This window comes from Ornithorhynchus anatinus, chromosome 18 (genome assembly GCF_004115215.2).
Source record: "Ornithorhynchus anatinus isolate Pmale09 chromosome 18, mOrnAna1.pri.v4, whole genome shotgun sequence".
In the NCBI taxonomy this organism is placed as follows: domain Eukaryota; kingdom Metazoa; phylum Chordata; class Mammalia; order Monotremata; family Ornithorhynchidae; genus Ornithorhynchus; species Ornithorhynchus anatinus.
Window position 1 is genome coordinate 22,308,852 of NC_041745.1, and position 17,689 is coordinate 22,326,540.

General features: G+C 43.0%; 1 protein-coding gene across 6 annotated transcripts in view; it reads right to left on the reverse strand.

Annotated features, from left to right (window-relative positions):
* Positions 1–17,689, reverse strand: part of CTNNA2 (catenin alpha 2) — a 1,145,386-nt gene that overhangs the window by 231,228 nt on the left and 896,469 nt on the right. For all 6 annotated transcript variants that reach the window (XM_029083155.1, XM_029083152.2, XM_029083150.2 and 3 more), the window contains one exon: positions 10,695–10,847. In XM_029083155.1, the coding sequence (XP_028938988.1) occupies positions 10,695–10,847 (153 nt within the window). The remainder of the gene's footprint in view (positions 1–10,694; positions 10,848–17,689) is intronic.

Sequence of the window (17,689 nt, forward strand, 5' to 3'; positions counted from 1 at the left end):
GATATTTAAAGGGGTGCCTGCCCAAATATATACATCATGATGGATTGTACTTGTTGCATAAGATCTCTTATTCGTTCTGTAGTTTGTGCCAATTGATGGGCTATGATAAATTCTCTGAATATCATCCCCAGGTGGAAGTCACACTTCTCAAAATATGCTATTCTTTTGTCTCTGAAGCAGATATGATTAGCTCCTGATGGATTTAACTGTCCAACATCAATAATAACAATAGTTAAATTCTTACTCTGCGTCCACCCCTGTACTAAATGCTGGGGTAAATACATTAATCTGGACAGACACAGTCCCTGTCCCACATGGGGCTCACAGTCTAGGAAGGAGGGAGAACAGGTGTTGAATCCCTAATTTATAGATAAGGAAACTAAGGTGCAGAAAAGTGAAGTAACTTTCCCAAGATCCCATAACAGGCAAGTGGCAGAACTGGGTTTAGAACCCAGGTCCTCTGATTCCCAGGGTCATGCTCTTTCCACTAGACCACACTGCTTCTCCCCACAGAGTTTGAGCAAATGCCCCTGCCCTGCCTTCCTAATAAATAACTGTGCTGCAATATAAAGTACTATATAAATGTCAATTAATGGTAATTACAACATTCAATACTGACTTTTGAGAGAGCAAATTTGATACTCTTTCTATTTAACAAGTGATCTGGTATGACATTTGACTATTTCTGCACATCCACTCCTTCCTCCCACCCCATGAAACTAAAATTTTGAGGGAAGATTGTTCTGGACCATGTTGGGGGAGTTTTCATCACTTTCTTCGGTGCAGGTTCAGGGATGATGCCAACCGAGAGAGACTGCCTCCCAGCCCATTTCACACAGAGAGTGTTTTAACACAATAGGACTAAGGGACTCATAAAAAGATGTGTGATGCTGACGATGGAGTTACTAGAGAAAAAATGTCGAATCCATTTGACTTGAGAAATGTGCTTAACAACGCTTCACATGTTGATGAGAGTCACAACTCTACCTGCAGTTCTGACAACCTGCAGGGCTCCCCTAGGTCAGTGGCAGACAGATTCAGATGAAACTGGACTGCCTCAAACTTGAACACAGACAGATGATGTTGATAAGAGGTAGTTTTGAGAGGATGTTGTACTCTTTTTTCATGGATTACATATTAAGCACCCTATTTCCAGAGGAAATTGATTGTGCTGGATTGAACCCCAAATTCAGCAACATCTAGGCAACCTGGCTTGAAAGACAGTATCGCATTGCTCATGAAACATGCTGTGCAAGCTTGCCTGTGACTAAACTAAAAGTAGACTCAAACAATTTCACAAGAAGGGCCTGCATCTTACGGGGGTTAACTGAATCATTATCCACTTAGCAGGATGGGAGTATGCCCTTGGTACGTTTTCTCACAATTCAGCACACATAGGCTAAAAAAACATTAGGTTGAGGTTGTGAAGGCTTATCACTTTTTTCATGAGAGCCCAACATTTTTTTGGGGGGGTCTCCTGATTGGACTGAAGCCCACCCATTGAACAGCTAACTTCTACATGGGGGAAATGGTGGTTCTAACTCATAACCTAAAGGTCTTTAGGAAGACAGGTTGGTATGGGGATGGGTAGATAGGGGACACTATTCAGTATTTCTGTGGTGGGCATTGGAGGAAGACTGGTGGAAACAGGCTTTATCTCCCCGACCCTTTCTGCATGGCATCTCCATGGATGTCAGGTTGACACACTTTACACCAGACTTCCTTCATGCATGTTTGGAGCTAATAGATAATTTCTTGCAAGTAGAATTGTTCTTCAGAAAACATCCTAGGACAGTGCAGATAGCCTTACCTTTAATCCCCTCTACCCCATTTTTTTTCTGGCTCTTAAACAATGATGTGTAGAAACAGCCCCATTTCCCTGAGAACTATTTATAGAAAAACGTTTAGCAATAAAGCCAAGGTCTACATTGTAATTAGTTCTTAAGAGTAGATCAATTTGAATACACATGCTGTTCTGCATTTTCCTAGTTGCTCTGCTTCTCAGGAATAATGGAGTCTTTGGAGGTCACTAAGAAAGTAAGAGAGGAGAGCAATAGTTGTAACAAAGGCATTCAGAACACCTTCATTTAGAAGTCTTAGTTTCCATTATATTTAATGTCTTCCTCCTGCCAATTAGGCTACTCATCAAGGACAGTTAGTAATCAAGAGTAGCTCTTAAACACAATTATTGGGCTGCTTTGGCTGATCCCAAGTTAAAACACATGAGGCCACATGGCATGAAGTTACCCCAGAGAACAGCATTCTACATGCTGACCTCTTTGCTCAGTGGCAACCTTGGATGGAACTGGTGGTGGCAGGGAGAGGCATGAGAGAGGAATTAAGAGAAAGGAGGAAAATGATGGGAGGAGATGAAGGAAGAAAGGAAGGCAGGGAATGTGTCCTCCCAGGTTGGTTTTTTGGTTTCCCAAATTTAAGGTTCATTGTCCAGAGATTTCCCCTTTCCCTGCATAGCTGGGTTTTTCCCTCAGATTTCCCTGCCAGACAGTAGTTATACAAAAGAAAAATTAAATTTAGAAATGAATGTTGAAGTCTCCCTTGACCTTCCAGCCTCTGCTGAAGTCACCCCTGACAAGCATCAACAACTCATTGGGATGAAAATGTATTCATTTGACATTCCCTTTCATTCAATAATAATAATAATCACTGCATTTGTAAAGTGCTTTCTATGTACCAAGCACCGTTCTAAGCTCTGGGGTAGATACAAGCTAATCAGGTTGGGCATGGTCCCTTTCCCACGTGGGGCTTACAGTCTTAACCCCTATTTTACAGATGAGGTAACTGAGGCACAGAGAAGTTAAATGACTTGCCCAAGGTCACACGGCAGAAAACTGGCAGAGCTAGGATTAGAACCCAGGTCACTTTGAATCCCAGCTCCATGCTCTATCTACTAAGCCATGCTGCTTCTCACTAGGCCATGCTGCTTCTCACTAGGCCAAGCTGCTTCTCATTAAGCTCTTACTACATGTCAAGCACTGGGGACTATACAAGATAATGAGGGCAGACACACGCCCCTCTCCCACATGAGGTTCACAGCCTAACAGTGAGGGGAACAGGTTTTGAATCCCCATTTCACAGATGAGGCAACTAAGGCACAGAGAAGTTGAGTGACTTTCCCAAGTCACACCTTAGATAAGTGGTTGAGTCAGGATTAGAACACAGATCTTGTGGCTCCCAAGCCCCTGCTCTTTCCACTTGGACAATCTATCTGTCAATCAGTACTATTTGTTGTTTAAGTGCTGTGTACAGAGATCCAAGAATTCAACACAACAGTGCATATTTTATCAATCAAAAAAACCCCCAAAACAACCCTGTTAATGTAGAGAATAAGGACATATATAAAGGATCTAGGGCTGCTACTTGTCCGTCCCCCCGACCCCTTCAGGTTTTACCTCCCTATCAAGTATTTCCTCCATCCATCATAGCACATTTTTTTTTGCTGTTTTCTTGTCATCCCATCTCTACTAAACAGTATCTTCATTATATTCAACCCAGTCACAGCCCGCTTTATGAAAAAAAATGACCTATTTATTTATGTTTTAGCTTTATACAATGGGCCTTTCAGTATCCCTTCTTCGGCCAGATACCCAAGCTCTCTCAGACTTCCTGGGTCCTCCTGGAACATTCCCTCTCTTAAAGGAACACTGACACAACAGAGATCATAAGGTCAAGGACTGTCCACACAAAATGTAACAGTTCCTTCGACTTATTTAACATACATATAATAATGATAATTGTGGTGTTTGCTAAGCAGTTACTACATGCCAATCCCTGTACTAAGCAGTATGAAATAACCAGGTCAGAAACAGTCCTTTTCCCACATTATAAATAAGAGGGGGAATAAGTATTTAATCCCCATTTTAAGATGAGAGGCTAAGTTAAATGACTTGTCCAAGGTCACCCAGCAGGAATTAGAACCCATATCCTCTGACTCTGCACTAGGACACACAGCTCCTTGGTGTCTGATGGCCTTTGGCATCTTTAACCATACCATTTCTATCAATCAGTCAGTGGTGTGTGCAGAGCACTAAACTAGCATTTGGGAGAGTGCTAACTATTTTGGAAGTGTTAATTCTTGATTGGCCAGGATTAGGTCTGTTTATAATCCATTGATTAGGATGAGAGATAGTCTCTGAAGGTGGCTGTGACTGCTAGCCACTCACATGTCATTTGAAAGGCAGGTACCTACTTCCAGTTCCATATTGATATTCTCTGTCACATCCGGGCCCAGAGGTGAACTGCCAGTCAGAACATCACCTCGGAAAGGGAGAGAAAATACTGCAAGCATATAGTAATAATAATGTTGGTATTTGTTAAGCGCTTACTATGTGCAGAGCACTGTTCTAAGCGCTGGGGTAGATACAGGGTACTCAAGTTGTCCCATGTGAGGCTCACAGTTAATCCCCATTTTACAGATGAGGTAACTGAGGCACAGAGAAGTTAACAAGTGGCAGAGCCGGGAGTCAAACCCATGACCTCTGACTCCGAAGCCCAAGCTCTTTCCACTGAGCCATGCTGCTTCCCTAATAGTCTTAAAATAGTCTCCCACCATTCCTCTACAAAAAGCTTGAGTTGTTTAAGCTCACTGTCCCTATTTCCTCTTCTCCAATTCTCTCCTTGATCCCCACCAATTGGACTTCCACTCCCTTCACTCATTCATTTAGTCATTCAATTGTATTTATTGAGCACTTACTGTGTGCAGAGCATTGTACTAAGTGTTTGGGAAAGTACAATACAACAATAAACAGTGACATTCCCTGCCCAAAATGAGCTCACTGTCTAGAGTGGTGGGGGAGAGAGATAACAATACAAATCAATAAAATTACAAATATGTACACAAGTACTTTGGGGCTGGGAAGGGGGAAGAGTAAAGAGATCAAGTCAGGGAGAGGCAGAAGAGAGTGGGAGATGAAGTGGCGTGGCTCAGTGCCAAGAGCCCGGGCTTGGGAGTCAGAGGTCATGGGTTCTAATCCCGGCTCCACCACTTGTCAGCTGTGTGACTTTGGGCAAGTCACTTCAATTCTCTGTGCCTCAGTGACCTCATCTCTAGAATGGGGATGAAGACTGTGAGTCCCACGTGGGACAACCTGATTATCTTGTATCCCCCCCCAGTGTTTAGAACAGTGCTTGGCACATAGTAAGCGCTTAACAAATACCATCATCATCATCATCATCATCATCAAGAAAAGTGAGGCTTAGTCTGGGAAGACCTCTTGGAGGAGAAACTCCACAGAATCGGCCCTCTCTAAGGTCACCATTGAACTCCTTCTCACCAAGTCTGATCCTAATCCTAATCCTACTAGATCTCTCAGCTGCCTTCAACACTATGGACCACCCCCTTTTCCTTGAAACTTTATCCAACATTAGTTTCACTGACACTATCAGTGGGAAGTAGCATGGCCTAATGGATAAAGCACAGGACAGGGAGTCAGAAGACCTGGGTTATAATCCTGGTTCCACCACTTGTCTGTTGTGTGACCTTGGGAGAGTCACTTAACTTCTCTGTGCCTCAGTTATCTCATCGGTAAAATGGGAATTAAGACTGTGGGCCTCATATGGGACATGGACTATGTCCAACCTGATTAGCTTGCAGCTTGCCCAGCATTTAATACATTACCTGGCACACGTAAGTGCTTAACAAATACCTTAAAAAATATTGTTCTCTCCTGGTTCTTCTCCTATCTCTTTTGCCTTGCCACTCCTTCTCAGTCTCTCTCACGGGCTTCTCCTCTGCCTTCCACTCTCTGAATGTGGGGGTCCTTCAAGGCTCAGTTCTAGGTCCCTTTTTATTCTCCACATACCCACTCCCTGGGAGAACTCATTTATTCCCCTGGCTTCAATTACCATCTCTGAGCAGATGGTTCCCGAATTTACATCTCCATCCCTGCCCTCTTTTCTCTGCAGCATTGTTTTTTCTTCTGACTTCAGGATATCTCCACTTGGATATTCCACCAATTCCTCTGACTAAACATATCCAAAAAAAAGTCCTTATCTTCCCACCCAAACACTAACCTTTCTCTGTCTTCCCCATCACTGTAGACAATATCACTTCCATCCCTACCTCACAAGCCCATAATCATGGCATTGTCCTTGACTCATCTCTCTCATTCAACCCAACTATTCAATCTGTTTCCAAATCCTATCTATTCAACCTTCACAGCATCACTAAAATTGCCCTTCCCTTTCCATCCAAACTGCTACCAAGCTGATCCAAGCACTTATCTTAGCCTTGACTACTGCATCTGCCTCCTTTCTGACCTCTCTGCCTCCTGTCTCTCCCCATTCATGTCCCTACTTCACTCTGCTGTACAGATCATTTTTCTAAAAAAAGGTTCAGTCCACATCTCCCCATTCCTCAAGAAAACTTCCAATGCTTGCCCATCCACCTCCACATCAAAAAGAAACTCATTATCATTGGTTTTTAAGCACTCAATCAGTTCTACCCCTCCTACCTCAACTCACTGATCTCCTTACAGCCCAGCCAACACACTCCAGTTCTCTACTGCCATATTTTTCACTGTACCCTGATCTTATCTATCTTAATGCTGACCACTTTCTCACATCCTCCCTCTGACCTGGAACTCCCTACCCCTTCATATGCACCAGACCACTACTCTCCCCACCTTCCAAATTTTATTAAATTTATATTTTCCCAGGAGGCCTTCCCCAGTTATGCCCTCTATTCCCTTTCCTCTCCTTTTTGTGTAGTTTATGTGCTTGGATCTGTGGCCTATGGTCATTTGACACTTGTCCTACTGCTTATCACTTACGTATATATCTCTAAATTATATACTATAAATTGATTATTAATATTACTGTCTCCTCTAGACTATAAATTCTATATGGCCAGGGAACGTAACCTCCCTAGCATTTAGTACAGTGCTCTGCACAGAGTAAGGCATCAATAAATACCACTGTGGATGACAAAGTCCCCAATTTATTCATTCAGCGGTGTATCCAGTGAAAGCAAATCCATTTGCAAGCCCTTCTTTAGTAACCTATTTAGAGACATCGGAAAAATGGGTTCTTTTAACTGTGAGTTATTCAATTTTGAGGTACGTTTTCTTTTCTTTTCTTTTCATAGTGGGCAGAGCCCATTTTTACAATGAATATTTCTAACTGTGCTAACTTAAAAAGTTGGATGGTAATGAGGATACAGTAGGGAAGGCAACTGGAGGGAAAGATCGGGGTACAAAAGGGAAGGGATTTTTCAGAGGAAGCCAGCAATTATGCTAATTCATTCTAATTCAAATTGTTGTGCACAGTTCAAAAGAACAATGTACTGTGAAAAAAACCCATTCAAAAAAAGTTGCTCATGGATTGAAACAGAAAACGCCATGAAAATCATATCTAATACTCTCTGTTAATGTAAATTGATTGATCAATCATATTATTGAGTGCTCACTGTGTGCAGAGCACTATACTCAGCACTTGGAAGAGTGCATTATGCCAGGGTTGTTAGACATGCTTCCTGCCCACAAGAAGCTTACAGTCTAGAGGGGGAAACACATTAAAATAAAAAACGGGTATGCACAGAAGTTCTGTGGGGCTGAGGGTGGAGTGTATAAAGGATACAAATCCAAGTGCAAAGGTGATACAGAAGGGAAAGGAAATAGGTAAACAGCAAATACCTGGGCATTTTAGATCAGCCCCGGTGGAGGTTGGGGGGGAGTCCTTCCAGAGTGCAAAATCTGAGCACAGGGGATCTAGCTCACTATGGGCAAGGAATATGTCCACTAAATCTGTTGTATTGTACTCTTCCAAGTGCTTAGTAGCTTAGTATAGTGCTCTGTACATAGTAAATGCTCAATAAATACCACTGATTGATTGATTGGAAAGGAGCAGGAGAGATCATCTTGTCCATTCCCTCCAGTTTCCTGCCTCCAAGCAGGGGAAAGATGGAACCACCTGAGGGTCAGCTCCTGGGAAAAGGTAAGCACTTTTGAAAGCTATAGTCAGGCCTTTGGGGCTGAAGAGGACATCATTCAGTAGCCTGAACTGTAACAGCTTTGAGTAAAGAGGACACATATCTTCCACCGTGTTCTAATTTTCTATTCTGTTCTATTGAGCACGGGCCTGAGAGTCAGACAACTTGGATTCTAATTCTGGTTCTGCCACTTGTCTGCTGTGTGTCCTTGGGCACGTCATTTAGCTTCTCTGAGCCTCAGTTATCTCATCTGTAAAATTGGGATTAAGACTGTGAGTCTTATGTGGGAGATGACCTGTATCCAACCTGATTATCTTGTATCTACCCCAGCACTTAGTACAGTGTCTGGCACATAGTAAGTGCTTAACAAATACCATTTTAAAAACAGAAAATCAAAAAAAGCAACAACAACAAAAAACTGACTTGGAGTCAGCTACTTTTTCCACTGGTTTTTTCCAGTCAAGCACCTTTTCAGCTCTACCTTCCTAAATATCCCAGAAAACCCAAGCGTTCTCCAGGAACACTGTTGAGAGTATCCACATATTTTCCACTCAAACACCTAGTGAAAATGAGTTGCACCAAATGTCATTCCAGGAACGCAGCCTGGTTTTCGAACCGTAGCCAATAAGCAACATGGATAATCTTTGTTTAATATTCTCCATAAAATTCCCTCAAATAAACTTATGGCTACAAATGAAGGTGACACAACCTAATCACAGCATTATTTTATGTTTTCAAATGAGAGTTCATATGCCAAGGAGCACAGATATCTGCTCTGAGCCAGGGACCATGAAAACTCATTGGCCATTATTTATTCGCTGCACTGAATGGCGATTTGCCCATTTCTTAATGGTGCTAATGGCCAGCTGGCAATAGAGAGGTTTGCTACTTGTACTTTCATTAGAATTCAGCACCACAAGTCTACAGTTGGCCCATGAGGCAATTTCAGTGTTGGATTGTCCTGTCCACATTGCCTAATTGGATAAGGAATCTGTGTGATTGACACCTGCTGCTTGGGGGCACAAGAACCTTCTATTTCCAGTCTCAACTACCTGCCAGCCTTTCAGGACAGAGGGCCGCTCATACTGGTGGTAGGGACAGGCCTGAGGATGAGTGGAAAGATTATTCTGTTGATCAGGATGATATTCAGAAGGCAGGACTTCTGGTGATAAAAGTCTAGGTTTCCCTGAGAAAATTCAGACTCAAAGCTACATGCCGCCGGGCCAGTACATATCTCCTATCCTTCCATCGCCAACTCCCTCCCAACCCTGACTTTCCTGAAGAAGAGAGAACAGGAGAGTGGTGAGGAGAAACACTGCCATTTCAACCCAGAGGTAGGAAATTGTCTCGGTGGAGTGAGATGTTGAATGGGACTTGGGAGATGCCATGTTATCCCAGAAAGTCATGGGTGAAAGGAGACCTAGATGGAGTGGGCTGGCATTTGGGCATAGTGAAAATGATGCCTCCCAGCACAGAAGCTGGAACTCCGGTCCCCACTGGTGTTCTTCTGTTACTGATGAAGAAACACAGCATAGCTTTTTTGGGTGGTGATCAAAGTGAGTATTGAAGGAAGTTCTTCCTTCCTGGCCACAAAGATAGAACATGTAGGCTCTGCTGATTGTCCACACACAGAAGGCCTCTCTCTTTATAGGGATACTTTGACTCATGCCTGAGGAAAAGATCCTGCTCCCTTCAGCAAAAAAGTACTGGCCTCCTATGGACTCAAGCTGTGCCTTGGACAGAATCTTGAGGAGCTGCATGGACTAGTGGGAAGGGCGTGTCTTTGGAGTCCAGGGTCCTGGGAGAAATTACAACTCTGCCATTTGCCTGATGGGTGAACTTTTTTTTTAAATTATATCTGCTAAGTGTTTGCATTGTGCCAAGGATTGTACTAAGAGCTGTAATAGATACAAACTAATCAGGTTGGACATTGTCCACATTTCATGTGGAGCTCACAGTCTTAAACCCCATTTTACAGATGAGGTAATTGGGGCACAGAGCAATTAAGTGACTTGCCCAAGGTCACACCATAGACAAGTGGGTGAGCTGGAACTCGTCACTTAACAACTCTGTGTCTCAGTTTCCTCTTCTGAAAAGGGAGAATTAAATGCCTGTTCTCCCCCACCCTTTGTGTGAGCCCCTTGAGAGACAGAGACTTTGTCTGACCTGATTATCTTTAATCTACCACACTGTTTAGCACATAGTAAGCACTTAAAAAATCCCAAAGTTATTATTATTGCAAGGGGGTGGGATGGAGAAGGGGTAGCTCCTGGAACCAGTTCTGCTACTAGAATGATTATACTCATTTTGAGATGAAGTAGGGGGGAATGCTGTAATTTTCTGCATTTGCTTTGGGGAAAAAAGGAGATTGGGAGAGGAAAGGTCACCACATTTCTTTGCTCTTCTGTGCTTTGGAAAGGTTTCTCCCCCAGATAGAAGGGAAAGACTCAGGGGTCATTCTCCTGTCCATCTTCAAGTGAAGTAGTGGATACTGGGAGAGGAAAGATAACTCATTCCCCGCCTCACTTAGACCGCGAACACTTTTGGGACAGGGACTGTGTACAGCCTGATCAACTTGTATCTACTCTAGCACTGAGAACAGTGCTGGACACTCCACTAGACTGAGAGGAAAACACTGAAGGCTGCCCAGCCTCAACACTTCCAATGACACTGTGACCAAGACAACACATCTACAATCATTTCAGCATCTCCCTTTTGTCCCCATGAACTTCTTCAAACCCTGACTTACCTCCACTAACTTGTTGGCATGTTCACGGAAGACTTGAGCGTATTCCTTCACTTCTTTTTCATTCCCACTCTTCGCCGCTTCAATGAGAACTAACAGTGGGACGTTGGTCTCCAGAAATGAATCAGATATGTGATCCATTACCGCCTTCCGAAGCTGGAAAATAAAAAAGCAGATCAGTAAGCAAACTGAAGATCTATGAATAGCTGTTTTTGGTACATTGACAAGTGGGTTAAACTTGGGAATGACTGCATTATATCTAAAGCTTTTATTCAGCCTTTGTTGATCTTTGTTTAAAACACATGCCTTAAGAAGTATAGAATCAATAAATTAGTGGTATTTATTAATTGTTTACTGTGTGCAGAACACTGTTCTACCTGTTTGGGAGAGTATAATACAATAGAGTTGGTAGACACATTTCCTTCCCACAATGACCTTAGAGTCTAGAGGAGGAGACAGGTAATTTGTATGAATAAATGCTTTATAATGTATAATTTATGGATAGGTACATAATTGCTGTGAGATAAAGGTTGGGGTGAATACCAAATGTCCAAATGTCACTGCCCAAAAGGCATATCCGGTGCAAAAAGGAGGGGGAGACAGGGAAAAGAGGGCTTAACTGGGGAAGGTCTCTTGGAGGAGATGTGATTTTAATAAGACTTTGAAGGTGGAGTGAGTGGGTCTGGCAAATATGGAAGGGGAGGGAGTTCCAGACTAGAGGGAGGACATAGAAAAGGGGTTAGCATTGAGATAGAAGAGTATAGGGTACAGTGAGCTGGGACTAGAGGAGTGAAGTGTGCTGACTGGATTGTAAGAAATCAGAGAGGTGAGGTAGGAGGGGGCAAGCTGAATGAGTACTTTAAAGCCAATGGTAAGGCATTTCTGTTGGATATGGAGGTGGATGGTAAGCCATTGGAGGTTTTGAAGAAATGTGGGGGAGACATGGTCTAAGCTTTTTTTTAGAAAAACAATGTTCCATGCAGCTGAGTGAAATATGGAATGAAATGGGGAAAGACAGGAGGCAGGGAGTTCAGCGAGGAGGCAGATGCAGTAGTCAAGGCGGAATAGGATGAGTGCTTGGATCAGCATAGTAGCAGTTTGGGTGGAGACGAGAGGGCAGATTTTAGAAATGTTGTGAAGGTTGAAATGACAGGATCTGGGGACAGATTAAATATGTGGGTTGAATGAGAGAGATGAGTTGAGGACAACATCTAGGTTACAGGCTCATGAGATACGGAGGATAGTGGTATTGTCTACAGCAATGGGAAAAACAGGGGAGGGCAGGACTTGGATGAGAAGGTGAGTTTTGTTTAAAAAAGAAATGAACATGTTATAATTTTAAACATATATATACATATTTACTGCACACTGTGAAAACAGGTTTTACGATTTCTCGGCTGCTTTGTAACCTAATACCCAACTTAGATTTGTTTTGGCTGCAAAATATTTGCTTCTAATTGCAACAACAAATTTTAAGGACCGTGGCTGACGTCCGTCTCCTCCTGTGTATATCCATAATTGTGTTATTTGTTCAGTGCTTACTTTTTGCCATCTACTGTACTAAGTGCTAGTGAAGATCCAAGATAATCAGGTCAGACACAGTCCCCGTCTCTCATGGGGCTCACAATCTAAGTAAGAGGAAGAAGTGATATTCAATCCTCATTTTACAGATAAGGAAACTCAGGGACAGAGTATTGCAGCCTAATTCCCTTCAGCCCAGCAATGTCCCAGTGTGAATTTATTTGGTGACAGTATGTTAGACAATCATCAATCAATCAATGGTATTTTTTGAGTGTTTATTGAGTACAGAACACTGTACTTAGTGCTTGGGAAAGCACACTACAATTGAGTTAGTAGGTTTGACCCCTACCCACAAGGAGCTTACATTCTAGGTACAGTCAGACTTTCAGAGCATCAGAGGAGTCTTCGGTGTCCAGGGCAATCTGGAGCACAGTTGGACTCTGCACCTTTCTGAAAGTGAGGCAGATTTTATAATACCATCAATTTCTGCACATGGTAACACACAGTGGATCAAAGGAGTCTCCTCTCATGCCATGCCTTGGAGTGGACTCCTCTCAGGGTTGCACCTGGAGAGTTTCCAGTCCTCTACCAGTCATGACTACAGGGGGGAGAGCTAAGCAGAGGCCTCCCATTCCATTCCTAGCTTGGGCAGTGGCTAGCAACTAGAAGGCAAACTGCTACAAGTCAAAACTCCCCTGTGCTGGGCAGCAGAAGCACGGGAGAGAGTCGAGGGCACAGCCTCTTTTACTGCATGGAAATAAATGTTGGTATTTGTTAAGCACTTACTAGATGCCGAGCACTGTTCTAAGTGCTGGGGGAGATACAGGGTAATCAGGTTGTCCCACGTGTGGCTCACACACTTTTAATCCCCATTTTACAGATGAGGGAACTGAGGCACAGAGAAGTTAAGTGACTTGCCCACAGTCATATAGCTGCCAAGTGGCAGAGCCGGGAGTCGAACTCATGACCTCTGACTCTGAAGCCCAGGCTCTTTCCACTGAGCCACGCTGCTTCTCCAAGGAGACAATGGTAAACGATGTCTGTATTTTTACCAAGAAAACTCTATGGATATGTTACTAGAATGACTGCAGATGGAAGTGGGGCATTCTGGGAGAGATGTGTCTATAGCATAGCTATGGGTCGGACATGACTCGATAGCATAAGACAACAACAACAGAGTGGACTGTTGATTTCATAGACACCCCCTCCCCCCGGGGTACTGCTTAGGTACCACTGCCAGTAGTGTCATCTTCAAATGTGATCGACAAACACTCACATCCGCATGCACACAGGCACACAAGGACCAAAATGGTTTCATGGCACAGAAGCAGCTTGTCCTAGTAGAAAGAGCACAGGCCTGGGAGTCAGAGGACCAGGGTTATAATACCTGCTTTGACATTTGTCTGCTGTGTGACCTTGGGCAAATCCCTTCACTTCTCTGTGCTTCAGTTCTCATGTTCTCCCTCCTACTTAGACTGTGAGCAAGGACTGTGTCCAACCTAATTACCTTGTATCTACCCCAGCACTTAGAACAGTATTTGACACATAGTAAGCGCTTAACAAAGACCTTAAAAAACAAAAAATACTGACAGCAATTGAGGATACCAGGCATCAAGGCATTGTGACACTGAGATACATGTGCTATCACCTGCATTTTGCAAGGTATGAGGCAAAACATGATGACATCATATGGGACAATTTGTGGTAGCATGCAGAGTTGAATGAAACCTAGAGCCTTTTTCTTCGGGGTGGGATCCCTGATCATCAACTCCTGAACTGTAGAGTTGTTGTGCTTCCTTTTCAGTCGATGTGAGTGTGGATACTGTTTCTGAGCTTTGGGTCTCATTGGCAGGATCCAGGTGGAAAGAGGTTGGATGTTTAAAATAATAATAACAGACCTTTAGGAAACCAGACCCGAATCTCTATCTGACAGGGTACCAGGCAGATGGAATAATATATGCTATGAAACTGGATAATAATAACAAAAATAATGCTAATAATAACATTTGTTAAGCATTTACTATGTGCCAAGTAAGAGCTGGGGGAGATACAAGGTAATCGGGCCTGTCACAGTCCCTCTCCTTCATGGGGCTCACAGTCTGAGTAGGAGGGAGAACAGCTATCAAATCTTCACTTTATGGATGAGGAAACTGAGGCTCAGAGAAGTGAGTTACCCCAGTTCACACAACAGGCAAGTGGACAAAATTAGAACCCAGGTCTTCTGACTCCCAGGCCCGGGCTCTTTCCATTAGGCTGAACACCCTATTCCAGCCATGTCTCATGGCTAGTGAGCTCAGTCTCATGTATCTTCCTAGAAAAGTACACAAAGCCAAGGGTAGAAAGGTCCTAGAGGAGAACGACTGAAAGGAAGTTGGTCTAATCCAAGTCATTCCTAAAAGGAGTGTGCATTGTTTCATTGCTGCTCATTTGGGGGCTTGAGGTGTTGGAAGAACCCTGCCATTGCAGTATGTGTGTATGCACAAGAAAGAGACCTTGTGTTCAATAGTAAAAGAGAAAACTGAATGTGTTGTTCATACTTTTGCTTCAGCTGAACCTCCTTCTCAGTGGCACACTCATTTGTAGGCATGTCTAAACATGCCTAATTAATCAGGCCAGAGAAAAATGTCAACCCACTGTAGCTACACATCTTTTAGAACTACTTGACTCTAGCTGAGTTTGAACAGATGCCTGAAATGTCTCCACACGGACAACTCCAGTCCGTCTTTATTTCTCAATCAATAAATCAATTAATCAGTGGTATTTATTGAGTGTTTGCATATGCAGCACTGGACTATACACACTGGGAAAGTGCAAGAGAACCGGTAGTCGTGATCCCTGCCCTCTAGAAGCTTACAAGCAGACAGGATACTCTTCTTATCCTTCCCTAATAATAATAATGTTGGTATTTGTTAAGCGCTTACTATGTGCAGAGCACTGTTCTAAGCGCTGGGGTAAACACAGGGGAATCAGGTTGTCCCACGTGGGGCTCACAGTCTTAATCCCCATTTTACAGATGAGGGAACTGAGGCACAGAGAAGTGAAGTGACTTGCCCACAGTCACACAGCTGACAAGTGGCAGAGCTGGGATTCGAACTCATGAGCCCTGACTCCAAAGCCCGTGCTCTTTCCACTGTGCCATGCTGTTCCCTCTACCAGTCCCTCTGTATTTCTATACCTCCACGCCTTCTGGGAATTCTTCCCAAACCCCAAGCCTCCTAACTTCATATTTCCTCCAGCCACTCAAGGGACCAGGACATCCAAGTGGACAGACACTATTTTCCATGTCTCTTGTGCCTCTCACCTGAACACTCAGGTAATAGGCCAACCAGGCAGCGTTCCCCAGTAAGCCAGCTGCCCAGGTTTCCCTGCTCACTTGACAACAGTCTTCTGGCCATGGAGAACTGAGGTGGCACAGCCAAGAAGTGGAGAGATACGAAAGGTTGCTAGCATAACATAGCAACACATTTGACTAAATTCAGAGTTTGTTCACAAATATCTGAGGGAAGTGAGCAGTCAAGGAGAAGCTGTTTCATCTACAAATCCAAGAAGATGCCAAACTAATGTTGTCCTGGGTGTCACAGAGAGAAAGGAGCAGATTGAGGATAGGAACGATCTTAAATTCTACTGTTCCTTTCAGCGACAGAAGCAACTCTCATAAGCAAAACTGATTTTTCTCGAGACTCTGAAAACCTATCAAATTTAAAGCCCCATTTGGAGATTCAAAACAAAGTCAAAACAAAGGTTAACAATGGTACCACCTCCCTCTACTCTGATGGATAGGGCTCAGGAGGATCAATCTTTACTAGAGTTTGGGAGGGATCAAGAAGGAGGATTCCAGAGGCAGAAATGTGCTGTCATCTGAATCCAAGATGTGCCTTAACATGTTTCCTTAAGCTTTTGGGTGTAAAAGTTATTAAAATGGAAAACTCACAGACAAAATGCCAACAGGCTCAATGCCAACCAGCCGGGTAGGGAGGGGGACGGAGGCTGGAAACGTGGCTCATTAAGTCATACATCTTTCCGCTAGAATGCAGGTCAATTAAGGTAATCATTCACTGCGGTGATCTCCGCCAGACAGTTGTAGCAAACTGAGGTACCATCAGTGCACAGTAGCATGCTGATAATGGTGGCATCATTCATTCATCGTACAGCTGAAGAAACAGGACTTGTCGTAACCCAAAAGTGCTTTAAAGGCCTTGAGCGTCATCTTTTTTTAGAGGAAAGGAATAGGCAAAAACCTGATCACTCAATTATTTATCTTGATTCTACCAAAATCCTTCAGTGAAATAAAGTCATTTCACTTAGCCTCACAGTATACATAATTTTATATATATATATATGTATACACACACATGATGTATATATATATGTGTGTGTGTGTATACATATATATATTTATAATTATGTATACTGTGAGGCTAATTGAAATGACTTTATTATATAGATTTATTATATATATATATATGATATCTCTTTCTATCTATCTATCTATCTTAGTGGTTTTAGTAAAGTCTGGGGTAGATACAAGCTAATCATGTTGGACACAATTTCTGTCCCACATGGGACTCACAATCTAATCTCCATTTTACAGATGAGGTAACTGAGGCACAGAGACACTGAGTTACTTGCCCAAGGTGGCACAGCAGACAAGTGGCAGAGCTGGTTGTAGAACACAGGTGCTTCTGATTCCCAGACTTCTTGTCCTGTGCACTACCCATTAGGCCACACTGTTACTCTATTGCTTCTCTATACTTACTTCCTTGAACCAATTACTTTTTATAAACATATTTGGCTCACCCCCTCCTCATTCCCATGATCCAAGCCCTATCTGAGCAATTAAAATAAAACCATATCAATGTCATTTATTAAGCATTATTGTGTGCAGAGCACTGTACTAAGTGCTTGAGAGAGTACAGTACTACTGAGTTGGTAGACATATTCCCTGCCCACAAGGAGCCTACAGTCTCGAGGAGGATGTTCCCTAGGGAATTCTATTGACATCCTTAAATGGAAACCAGAGTTTCCGGTGACACTGCAATCAAAGGGTAGAGTCCAGAACACCACAGTCTTCTCTGAACTTTTAAAATTATAAGTCCCTCTGTTCAAAGTTACCATGACCCTAAGAATTCAGTGACGTGTCTGATTTTCATTTTCAAGAGAATGAGGTTATCTATTTGTACCTAGACTATTTAAAGGCACAAAGGAACTCCATTGTCCTTTATATGAGTGGTAGCAGAGTGTTCTTTTCGGTTTCTTGTAATTCCACATCAGAACTAGACTAATATAGAGAGAAACATCCGTTGATCTGAGGTTGCCCATGCTTTCTAAGTTATATTAGTTCCACATCTAATTCTCTTCCCTTTCAGAATACCTTGTACCTTGTGCCAGCATTTAGTCCAGTGCTTGGGACATAGTAAGCACTCAGACTCATCAATAAATCCACCTTCAGTGGTATTTATTGAGTGCTGCCTTTATGC